Source organism: Rhododendron vialii, chromosome 13a (genome assembly GCF_030253575.1).
Source record: "Rhododendron vialii isolate Sample 1 chromosome 13a, ASM3025357v1".
Classification (NCBI taxonomy): domain Eukaryota; kingdom Viridiplantae; phylum Streptophyta; class Magnoliopsida; order Ericales; family Ericaceae; genus Rhododendron; species Rhododendron vialii.
Genome location: NC_080569.1, coordinates 1482914 through 1493581, shown reverse-complemented (window position 1 = coordinate 1493581; position 10668 = coordinate 1482914). Strand labels below are relative to the sequence as shown.

The following is a 10668-nucleotide window of genomic DNA, read 5'->3' as shown; positions in this document are numbered from 1 at the left end:
GATGCTTGTCCGATGTAGGCTAACATGAGAGATGGATAAGTAACAGTAGTGCACATGCTTATTTGTATGGACCGAACACTGAAATGACCAAGATCCGCAAACATTGCTCGGTTCCTGTATTTTTTGAAATAGATAAGGTTACTATTCCAAAAGAAAACTCGATTTATACTTTTTGCGTAACCAAATTAACCTAGAAAAATTCCCCAGATCTAAAGCCCCATTTAATGGGGAAATATATAGTGAGAGGAGAACCTGTTATGGCAACGACAACGCCACCAAGGGAAAGCCATGCATCTCTTTTGTTTCTCTTGAAATAATCTACGATGTACTGTGGAGTTAATGCTTTGAGTACCGTTGGGTCGAACTTGATAAAGTTGTAAACTCCAATTCCAGCAATAAGTAGGACTGTAGGAACCAAATACTGATTATTGGAGCGAAGGCGTAGCCAACTTTATCAGTTCCAAACCTCTGAACACTGAATAGCACCACCAAGATGGCAACCGATATCCAAACAATATTCTCTGCAATAAAAATTTAATTGCAATCGTAAAATACATGATAAAGTTATAGTACGAGTTTAGCCCAAATAAGGATTATGGCAACCGATATCCAAACAATATCTCAGCCGTTAATTTGCGAGATCAACAGTCGAGAGAAGTGGAACAGGCCCCTGTTCGGATTGGGGTCGGACAGGAAATCTCGGTCCAGATGAGTGGGGTTGGGAACTTGGGATAAAGTGGAGTCCGGATATTGAACATTGGGGAGGGTTGGGGTGGCTATTTTTAAAGCGCATAGATACTCTTTTTTTAGCAGTACTAATATTTATCGTTTTGGACCAAATATTGAACTGAGAATTCTAACCCCCAATTATAAAGCTTCGATAACTTATTTGTCCCTATTTGTGAGAGTATTTATTTGAGCAATGAATTTGCAAAAATGGGTCGGGGACACCAAGTTAACATCGACTTACTCGCCAACATCTTCGATAATGTAGATCTCTATTATTGATATTCTTTAATCTATACATACTCTATTATTGGTGTTCCTTTAACACACACACACATCGACTTATTCGCCAACATCTTCGATAATGTAGATCACTATTATTGATGTTTTTTTAATCTATCTATCTATCTATATATATATATATAAAGATCACATCAATAATGCCGATAAAAAAACACATCAATAGCGGAGATCTAATACCTTCGAATAAGACTTGTACGTAGTTTGGCTTGATATTGGACAACCTATCATACTTTTCGTCCCTTTTAATAGTGCTTTATAATTAGATTAGGATCTTGACATTTAATTTTATCGAAGTTAATTAAGATCTCCAATGAGAATTCGACAAAGCGCCCTCATGCATGTACAACGTTTTACATCACAAGTACTATAATCGAATACGTTCAAAGCAAAATTAACACTTGTTGCATGATGTAAATGCATTACAAGTTTCATAGTATACATAATAGCTAAAATGTTGACCTTTTTCTACTACGTAAATTGCCTACAATGGCAGTGCCCTTTTTCTCCTTCGGAAACTAGAACCAAAATAGAACAAACTCAGCAATGGTACCGAAATTATTTGTACAGTAATACTCTATCCAGTCTTTCTTGATGTTCTAAAGCTCATAGGTCATTCCAACCTTTAGCAAGCGCTGATGAGGAATGTCAAAAACCTTCTCTGTTTGCCTCAAATTCCTTCTTATGAAATTGTAAGCATAATCAATCACTACCTTCTTCCCTATGTTAGCTCCTTTCCCTGCAGTCACCTCATTCTCACCCATCAAGTGAACAACTCCTGCACACCACGCTTTATCCAACACTTCGATTTCCCTCTCCACTGCTTCTATTTGCCTCTCGTTGTTAACTTTCTCTCCCTCGATATTCACATATTCACCGTTAGCGGACTCGTTGTCTGGCTCTTCTCCATCGTTCTTTTCTTCTACGTTTTGAACAACTGCAGAATAAAGACAATCATCTCTTATGAACTCCTTCAGCTTTCCAAACAGTATTCTCTCAAAGGGCTCTTGTTCATTTTGTGAATCGGTGTATCCATATCTCACCACACATCGGAAAACGTTTAGCTCATTTGGTTGTACTCTACGAAAGAGGAACCGCTCTTCCATTGGGACTTTGCTTATGGGTAGTGATTTAATAGAGACAAAAACAAGGACGGAGTGAAGTGCAGGTACATTTACTGCATAATGCTTGAATATGGGTGGGATTCCATGAACAAGCTCTGAGTAGAAGATCGCAAGTCCTGGAACTCGACATAAGTTTCCATTATCAATGATTTCCTTTACCTCCGTTGGGGAAACCTTGTGATCTAGCTCATAATAATACTTCCTTCTGTAAACATCATTCCAAATGAACATTATCACCATTAAGAAGGCGGCGAAGCCCAAGGGTAGGTACCCTCCTTGATCAAATTTGTAGAGCACGGAACTTAAATAGAGGATCTCGACTGAGCCAATGATAAGAATGTACAAGATCACGAGAAGAATGCTGATTTTCCATATCATGATCATGACGAGAATTAGGAATGCAGATGTAAGCGTCATCACAAACACCACCGCGATCCCTGCATCCAAGAATTCATTCAGTACATTAATCAGTTTACCCTTTTGTACATCTATTAATTTGTTGTTAAACTTTTCAGAAAACTTCATAGAATGTTGTGCTATTAGTGCTAGACTCGATTTGAATGAGTACACACGTACTCTTCACCAAGATGAGTGCAGTGATGCCCCACCACATAGCCTACATTTTGGATACTTTTCCGAATGTTTCAACTTTCAAGAATCTATAGCACTGCTAGCATGCTGATCAAAAAAAATTAATCTATAGCATTTCTTATCTTATTTTTAAAGGCAGTGCATTCAATCTTACCATAAGCATTTCCTATTTTGGTAGTGGTTCTGAATGCAACCGTCACAGCTACGCATGCCAACATGAGAAGATAATTGACTTCAGGTATGTAAACTTGTCCTTCGTACTTGGCCGATGTGTGCACGATCTTCACCCTTGGAAAGCACCCTAGTGCAAGGGACTGCTGGATGATTGAGAAAGCACCCGAAATCATCGCTTGACTTGCTATGATCGCTGCCAACACGGCCACCACAAACATGGGCCAATACACACCATCTACATTGCATTCAAATTTTCCATTAATCAATTAGTAGATTGAAAATTTGAACAGCGGTACATGTTTACCCAGAAAACAACAAATGAGGAAACTGTGGTTATATTTCTTACGTGGAATAGATTTGTAGAATGTGTTTGAAACCAAGTCATTGTGCTTTCTAAGGAAAGCGGCTTGTCCGATGTAGGCTAAAATTAGGGCTGGATAAGTCATAGCGCACATGCTTATTTGTATGGACCGAACACTGAAATGACCAAGATCCGCAAACATTGCCTCAGTTCCTGTATTTTTGCAAATAGATAAGGTTAGTAAATTACTCAATACTTTTCACGTAGTCAAATTAACCTACAAACTTCAAGATCTAATTCTACCAAAGCTTTGTATAGCATGTCAAAAGGCTATATTTTCCTTATATCCCGACCAAACTATAAGCTTTCAAGAAATTATAACTTTATGCGAAGAAAGAAACAAACAATGGTAAAAGAATTTGAAAACCTGTTATGGAAAGCACAACGCCACCAAGGGAAATCCATGCCTCTTTTTTGTTTCTCTGGAAGTAGTCAATGATGTACTTTGGATTCAAGGCTTTGATCACGGTTGGATCGAACTTGATGAAATTGTAGACCCCAATTCCAGCAATCATTAGGAACCAAATACTAATTACAGGAGCGAAGGTGTAGCCGACTTTATCAGTTCCAAACCTTTGAACACTGAATAGCAAGACTAAGATGGCAACCGATATCCAAACAATCTTCCCTGGAACATAAACAGAATGATGGCTGTAGCCTGTAAGTATATGATAAACTCTAACGTTCGTAATAGTATGGAAAAGCTACATCCAAACGCTGCCTAGTACCTAATACTGGTCTGGGTGTGTACTTTTCTCCCGCCTTATGCTTTTATCAGCAGCTGAGTCTAAAATTACTAAATTGGTTTTGAATAAAGCTTCCCAAAAGTTTCAGGATCGAGTGAAGTCCAATTTAGTTAGCCATTATAAATGGGCTAAATTGTTGTGGCCCAAAATAACTGGGTTGGGTCCACCACCCAAATAGAGCAAAAGCCCACCCAAAATGGAAGTTGGGCTAACCGGATGAAAGGCAGTGCCGAATACTGCATTAGTGCACAATCAATTAAAAAATCAAGTCATGGATTTAATTAAAAAAACTTATCCAAAATGTAGTAGTCGGTGAGCTCACACTCAATTGAATTCAATACTAAAATTTAGTTTATTTATACCAACTCCAACGACCGAGGATACAGACAAAGCCGAGAATAAAGAGGGTGAACATTATCCTTTCTGTGATTGGTGAAAATTGTATGGGTCTCACCACAAACTAACTTATTATTACCAAAAAGTTCATTGATTCTGTGGACCCTCCACAATTTCCACCAATCACATGGAGGGTAATGTTACCCTCTATGGCCTAATATAGATTAAGGCTCCCAATGGCCTAATCGTTTTTTCGACTTTTTGGCACGGTTTTTTTTTTCCTATTTTATCTTGATTCTTATTAATTTTCCATTAAATTTTTACACATCATTTGTCTCAATTAGAGAGATCGGAAAAGTTTGAAAATATAGACTAAAGGTTGAAAATTTTCATGCAAGATGATGAAAAAAGACCCAAAAAAATTCAGTCTAATCTCATAAGAATTAAACAGAAAACAACAAACAGACAGCACCAAAAAGTCGGCAAAGAGTTGGGCCAAAGAAACAAGTATATAAGTTCTCAAATATTAACCCTCATAAATAAATAAAAGTAAATTTAAAAAAGAAGAAGAAGAGAGAGAGTGCTGTAAATTTCGTTAGACTTTCTAAATGGACATGTAATATTAATATATACTATGTCCCCTTAAAAATTTGAGTTGGCCATAAAAAGCAAACAATATGGGATGGAAGGAGTAGAAGTCATCTGGATACTACTAATTTTCACCAATATCCTGATTGACCCAGGATCAAATTAAAATGACATAATTGACATGAAGCTCAATAATTACCATGAAGAACGGGAAGATTCCAAGTTCATGTGCGCCGCTCTAGATGTCATACAAGTTATCATTTTTAAGCAATCGGGAAGGGCTTCATCCGAGCAGTTTTTGTTTATTTTTTATCAAACGGTTCAAATTAAAACTGCTCGGATGAAGACCTTCCCGGTGTTTATTTTTTATCAAACGGTTCTGAACATATTGAGCGGCTTGGATCATCAAAATTCAAACGGAAAATGGGAGAAATGGAGAGGTCCTTATTTTACCTTATTTGAAAATGACTATATATATATATTACATTAGCTCCAATTACTCGGTCAACTTGGGAAATATTATTATTGATATTATGTATACTGATATTTTACATTAGCTCCAATTACTCGGTCAACTTGGGAAATATTATTATTGATATTATGTATACTGATAGATGGCCACAAATTAATTATTGTATATACTGTGGAGTATGGAGGACACAGAGATTATGAGGGGAGAGGGAGAAAGGGGTAAGAGCTCGTGTGATATATATACCTTGAGTAATGGAGGATGTAGCTTCTTGGAGTCCACTCACAGCCGATAAAACTGCCGACAAATTCGAATAACATGCACACACAATTTGTCAGTCATACACATTTATCTCTTCTTTAAAAATAAAAATAAAAATAGCTTTGTCCTTGAGTCTTCCATGAGAAATAAAATTACGTACCCGAGATTGAAGGAGTGAGAACACCATCTCCAATAACCATGGAAGTGCCCAACATTGCCGCAAAGAGTATGAAATACTTGGCAAATCGGCTCTTCTCTAGGCTGGACTTGACCCATGAAGCCCGTTTCAAACGATTGTTAGGCAACTCAAGTAGAAAATTGGAAATCTCTCCATCCTCTGCTTGTTGACTTGGGGTTAAACCCACTTTGGCATACCGACATATCAACGAATACAATGCAAATGTCCCACCTAATAAGATTACAAAAATTGAAAAAATCACAATGAGCCCAAAATCTCATTACGTAATGCCATAGTCAAGATTGCAATAAGATTACGAAACTTGAAAAAAATTGAGAGCAGGAGCGGAAGAAATTTTCAAAGATTATGTGACTAAGATTCCACTACATCATATCATAACCCAAACAAACCTTTAAATATGCACTTTTATTTATATAAAGTCTTTTTCACCTAACCGGTTCATTTACTAATATATGGTGTAGGCTTTTCTGCAGTTTGGTAGTGGACAGTTCCCCTGTGTAATCCGACCAATTTTTAATCAAAACTCATTTTGGAGTCACCTTGATGATCGAAATCGTCTATATCATAAAGCTTGTTGAGTAGAATAATCACGGAAAATATCAAGTTAATCGAATACCGACTAACTTTTGACCAAAGCACATATATTCCAAAGAAGAAGCTGAGCACATTTGGATCACAACTTGAGAAGTCTTTTTTTTGTTTTTCAAAAAAATGTGCTCCTATTAGGTATCATCCGATTATATTGTGTTTTTTTTTTTTTTTAACGTGAGTCTTCTATTTAACGAGCTATACAAAGTAAACGATTTCTAATCACCGCCACCAACCTCACTCAAACTAACTTGCACCTCTGTTTGTCAGTCCATTAGATCCTACTCCAAGTCTAGCCAACCAGCTACTAACTCGAACCATAGAAGTGACGACAAAATCAAAATGGGTTGTAAAGTAAGCCTGGCTGGAGAAATCCTTCCCCACATACGTAAACTACTAGTACTTCACTGCCCCTGTCCTGCCAATTAAAGCTCATTCCACAACTTTTCATACTCCATCGGGTAAGCCTGGCTGGAGAAATCCTTCCCCACATACGTAAACTACTAGTACTTTACTGCCCCTGTCCTGCCAATTAAAACTCATTCCACAACTTTTCATACTCCATCGGAATTTGAACATTAAATTCCCTACCAAACACATACCACCACTGCAACTATCTTCCCTATAAATGCTTTTCTTACTACTAACATATAGGTTTAACATTCCTACAGGTTTAATTCCATGTGGCCTTTTGAGAGAAGAATCTTTCTTTTCGATAACTTTACGCGAACTCCCGATTAATTGTGAGGTCCAATTCAAGATATACCAATTAAAGCATGAATTGGCTCCAAATAAGTTCACACTTGAGAAGTTTCGAATCTTAGAGCTTAATTAAGATGCAACATATATACCTTTAAATCCCAGGAGGGTTAACCACTTGAAATTAAATTGACACATATTATTTTATATGATCAACGAATCAACTTGGCATATGATACCCAAGTACAAAAGTGATCATAGGTTCCCAAATAATATACCCTCAAATCACTCCCAATAGGTATTTTTTACCACTATTTACGGTCATAAATACCTCTAAAAGTCTATTTGTGGTATATTTTTTAGGGTTTCTAAGTATAATTGTCATAAGTTCATAACGTTTTTTTCACTTACTACTAGGCCTCATTTGATAAGTGAGGTAGATGTGGTGGGGATTGGTAATAACATGGGATTGGGATTACTAATGAAATGGGATTGTTAGTGAGAAGGTCAATTCTATGTTCATGTTTGTTTTGCACGGGATTAGAAGAGAGGATTGTTATTTACATGTTTGTTTTTCATATGATAGGATTGGATTGAAAGTATTCATTTTTGTTTTTACCCTTGTACAAATAAGGGTTATAAAAAATGCCCAAGGGTAATAAAAATGCTCCATCTTGAATAAAACATGGACAAACAAAAAAAGAATAAAATCTGAAAATTATTAACCCTATGCATAATTTTTAAAGGTATCGCCTCCCACGAAATCGTCAGATCACAAGTACTGTATGGACAAGGATACTCTCACAATTTATTGAAGATGTCATGGGTTTTGAGGTAATTGCATGTGAGATGGCTTGGGAAGGAATTAGTAATACCTGGTCCCAGATGGTACTACCAATCCCACATAAAAGGGTATTACTAATCCTTTGTTACTAATAGTCTCAACCTATTTTGTGCAAATCAAACAAAAAGTTAGAGGGCGCGCGGAATTGATAATCCTATCCCAAGCCATAACTCACCTATCAAACACAGCCCTAATGTTTTATGTTGCAACTTGCTAGATGTGAATGCTAGATTTTTCGAATACAGTATTTATGGTCAACTCTATGCTGCGGATGCCACCGCCGCTAAAGTGATCGTACACGTGTTATCAAAACAACGTTTAACTCTGTACCTGTTCCTCGGACCTGGACGGAGCTAGCTACTTAAAGAAATTATACACAAAATTTGTTGGGAAATGATTTTGTCACTCCCTTTACTATTAACGTCACTTTTCTACAAGTGTATTTTTGCACCAAAAATACACTTATAGGAGAGTGACGTTAACAGTAAAAAAAGTGACAAAATCAGCAGCCAATTTGTTTGTCCGCATGAGTAATCTTTTTTCTTGCTAGTTGTTCCCAAAAAAGAAAGGAAAAATGCCAATTAGGAGAGGGTGCGTTTCGTAAATTACCATCGCCGTTGTCGTTTGCGCGTAAGACGATGAAGACGTACTTGATGAGAGGAATCAGGGTGATGGTGTATATGATCAGAGACAAAACGCCCAGAACGTCATCGTTGTGTTTTATACCTTCGGTGAAGGTGGAGGAGTAGACGTACAACGGCGACGTTCCGATGTCCCCGTACACCACCCCTATGCTCTGAAACGCCAATTGAAATACCACGGACCACCCTGCAGCCTTTTCCCAACAACAAAAATAATAATAATTCAAAACAACAAAACACTTTGTAAATATTTTTTTAGAAACACAAAAGAACCTGCTCAAAAAGAAAATAAAGGAAAATTAAACAATTAGTGTACTATTTTGTGTTTTTTTTGTTTTTAGGGAGCAGACCTGGTGGCCGTGGTGGCCGTTGAATTTGTTGGATTCGATGTCTAAGGAGTCGTACCGCCTGAGTTTGCTCCATGAGAGTTTTTTCCCTTTGAGTGGTAGTTTATTGGTAGAGGATTGTTCCACCCCCTGGGTAGCTTCTTCAGGGGCATTCGTGATCACTATTGCTTCATCACCTATCGACATTTCTCTCACCCCAACAGCAGTGAGAGAGAGAGGGAATGTGGAGAGAGAGATCGAGAGAGTATGAACAAGAAGTCACCCTTTCAGTTTCAGGTCTTAAGTTACGTATATATATATATATATATATATATAAAGAGACTAGAGAGAGAGGGATAGAGAAACAGAGAAGTATCGAGAGAGAGAGAGAGAGAGAGAGATGGGTTGGGAGAAAGGTAGCGTCTGGATGTTGGAAAGACTGGGGGGGTTATTTATAGAGGCTAAAATCTAACACTGCATGTTAAAAGTCTTATTAGGATCAGTTTTTCTTTGACATTTTTTTTATCCCCTTTATCTTTTTCATTTCCAATAAAATCATTAATTTTGCATACGCGTCAGTTTAGCATATGGGAACGGATCTTCTTTGGTCCAAAAATCTACGCCGTATGTTGGGAAATTCAATGGTTCAGATCTGCTCAGTAATTCTTCGCGTGAAAAATTCAATTGTTCCAGAGAAGAGTTTCTGAATAGATCCGAACCATTGATTATCGTATTAGACGGTTGAGATTGTGACTGTCTCCTCCGATCCAAAAACATGGACCGGAGAGGATCCGCTTCTTTTTAGGGGATTTCACTTGTTCACGAGTAATTATTCCGTGTTTTGAACAGGGCAGGCAACGCCACGTGATGCCATAACGTTCTTATTCACCACCTCTCTTTTTTTGGTGGAATTTGTATATTTAGGATTTGGTCCCACGCAAAAAAAAAAAAAAAAAAGTGTGAAAGATAAAGATTTTTGCCACCACTTGAGGGTGCCTTTAAATAAATTTTCCTTGTTCACGGATATACATCCAAAAAAGAGACCAATGGTATTTTGGTGATGACAAAAGAACCGGGTTTGAGATCTCAGAACATAGGCGCATTTTAACCGTACAATCAAAGATAGTACAAATTGGTGACATACGGAGTACATTTAACGGTTGCGATTGAAAGGCCAGCTATCGACAATAAAAAACGAACAGCAGATAAGTATGATTCTAAGATAAACTAATTAATAAGAATAAAATAGGGAATTGATTTTCACACTTTTTTTTTTATATTTATATTCCTTTTTCATTTTTTAACCAAAAAAAAATATACATACACTATCAACACTAAAAGACGGGAAAAAAAAAAGAGTCTGAATATCAAAAATTGGAGTGTAAAAATCACTTCCATAAGGGCTATCAAAAAAAAGAAAAATCACTTCCATAAAATAAAGGAAAGAGGACCAAGGGGATATACCATGGAAATAACCCTGTTTTTGCTAGTTGCTAATTTTTTTTATAATTTGATATTTAGGTCAACATACGCACACTTTGACTCGTTTTCGAGGTTTGTAGTTAAGGATCGGAGTGGCTCCAAAGTTTAGCCTATGTAAGATTCAAACATGCGATCTATAGAGAACGAACACTTATTTACTTTCTTATGCCTATATACTTGATTAAATTACTACAGAGTTATGCTGCTAATATT

At 37.0% G+C, this 10668-nt stretch overlaps 1 protein-coding gene across 1 annotated transcript; it reads right to left on the bottom strand.

The window, feature by feature from the left end:
• Nucleotides 1-1393: 1393 nt before the first annotated feature.
• LOC131315111 (potassium transporter 5-like) lies at nucleotides 1394-9367 on the bottom strand. Its single transcript, XM_058344184.1, has 8 exons — nucleotides 8998-9367; nucleotides 8616-8841; nucleotides 5837-6085; nucleotides 5662-5712; nucleotides 3644-3904; nucleotides 3262-3429; nucleotides 2896-3150; nucleotides 1394-2587 (listed from the first exon to the last, which is right to left on the bottom strand). The coding sequence occupies exons 1-8, from the start codon at nucleotides 9178-9180 to the stop codon at nucleotides 1626-1628; spliced, it is 2355 nt and encodes a 784-aa protein (XP_058200167.1). The 5' UTR covers nucleotides 9181-9367; the 3' UTR covers nucleotides 1394-1625.
• Nucleotides 9368-10668: the final 1301 nt, after the last annotated feature.

Bases quoted from the DNA above. Each gene is read 5' to 3' on its own strand.
- LOC131315111 (XM_058344184.1), bottom strand. From the start codon at position 9,180: ATGTCGATAGGTGATGAAGCAATAGTGATCACGAATGCCCCTGAAGAA. The intron at 3,905-5,661 runs GTATATATATCA...TTTATGTTCCAG, and splicing joins TACATCCTCCATTACTCAAG to GGAAGATTGTTTGGATATCG. The intron at 3,430-3,643 runs GTTTTCAAATTC...GCAAAAATACAG, and splicing joins CGTTGTGCTTTCCATAACAG to GAACTGAGGCAATGTTTGCG.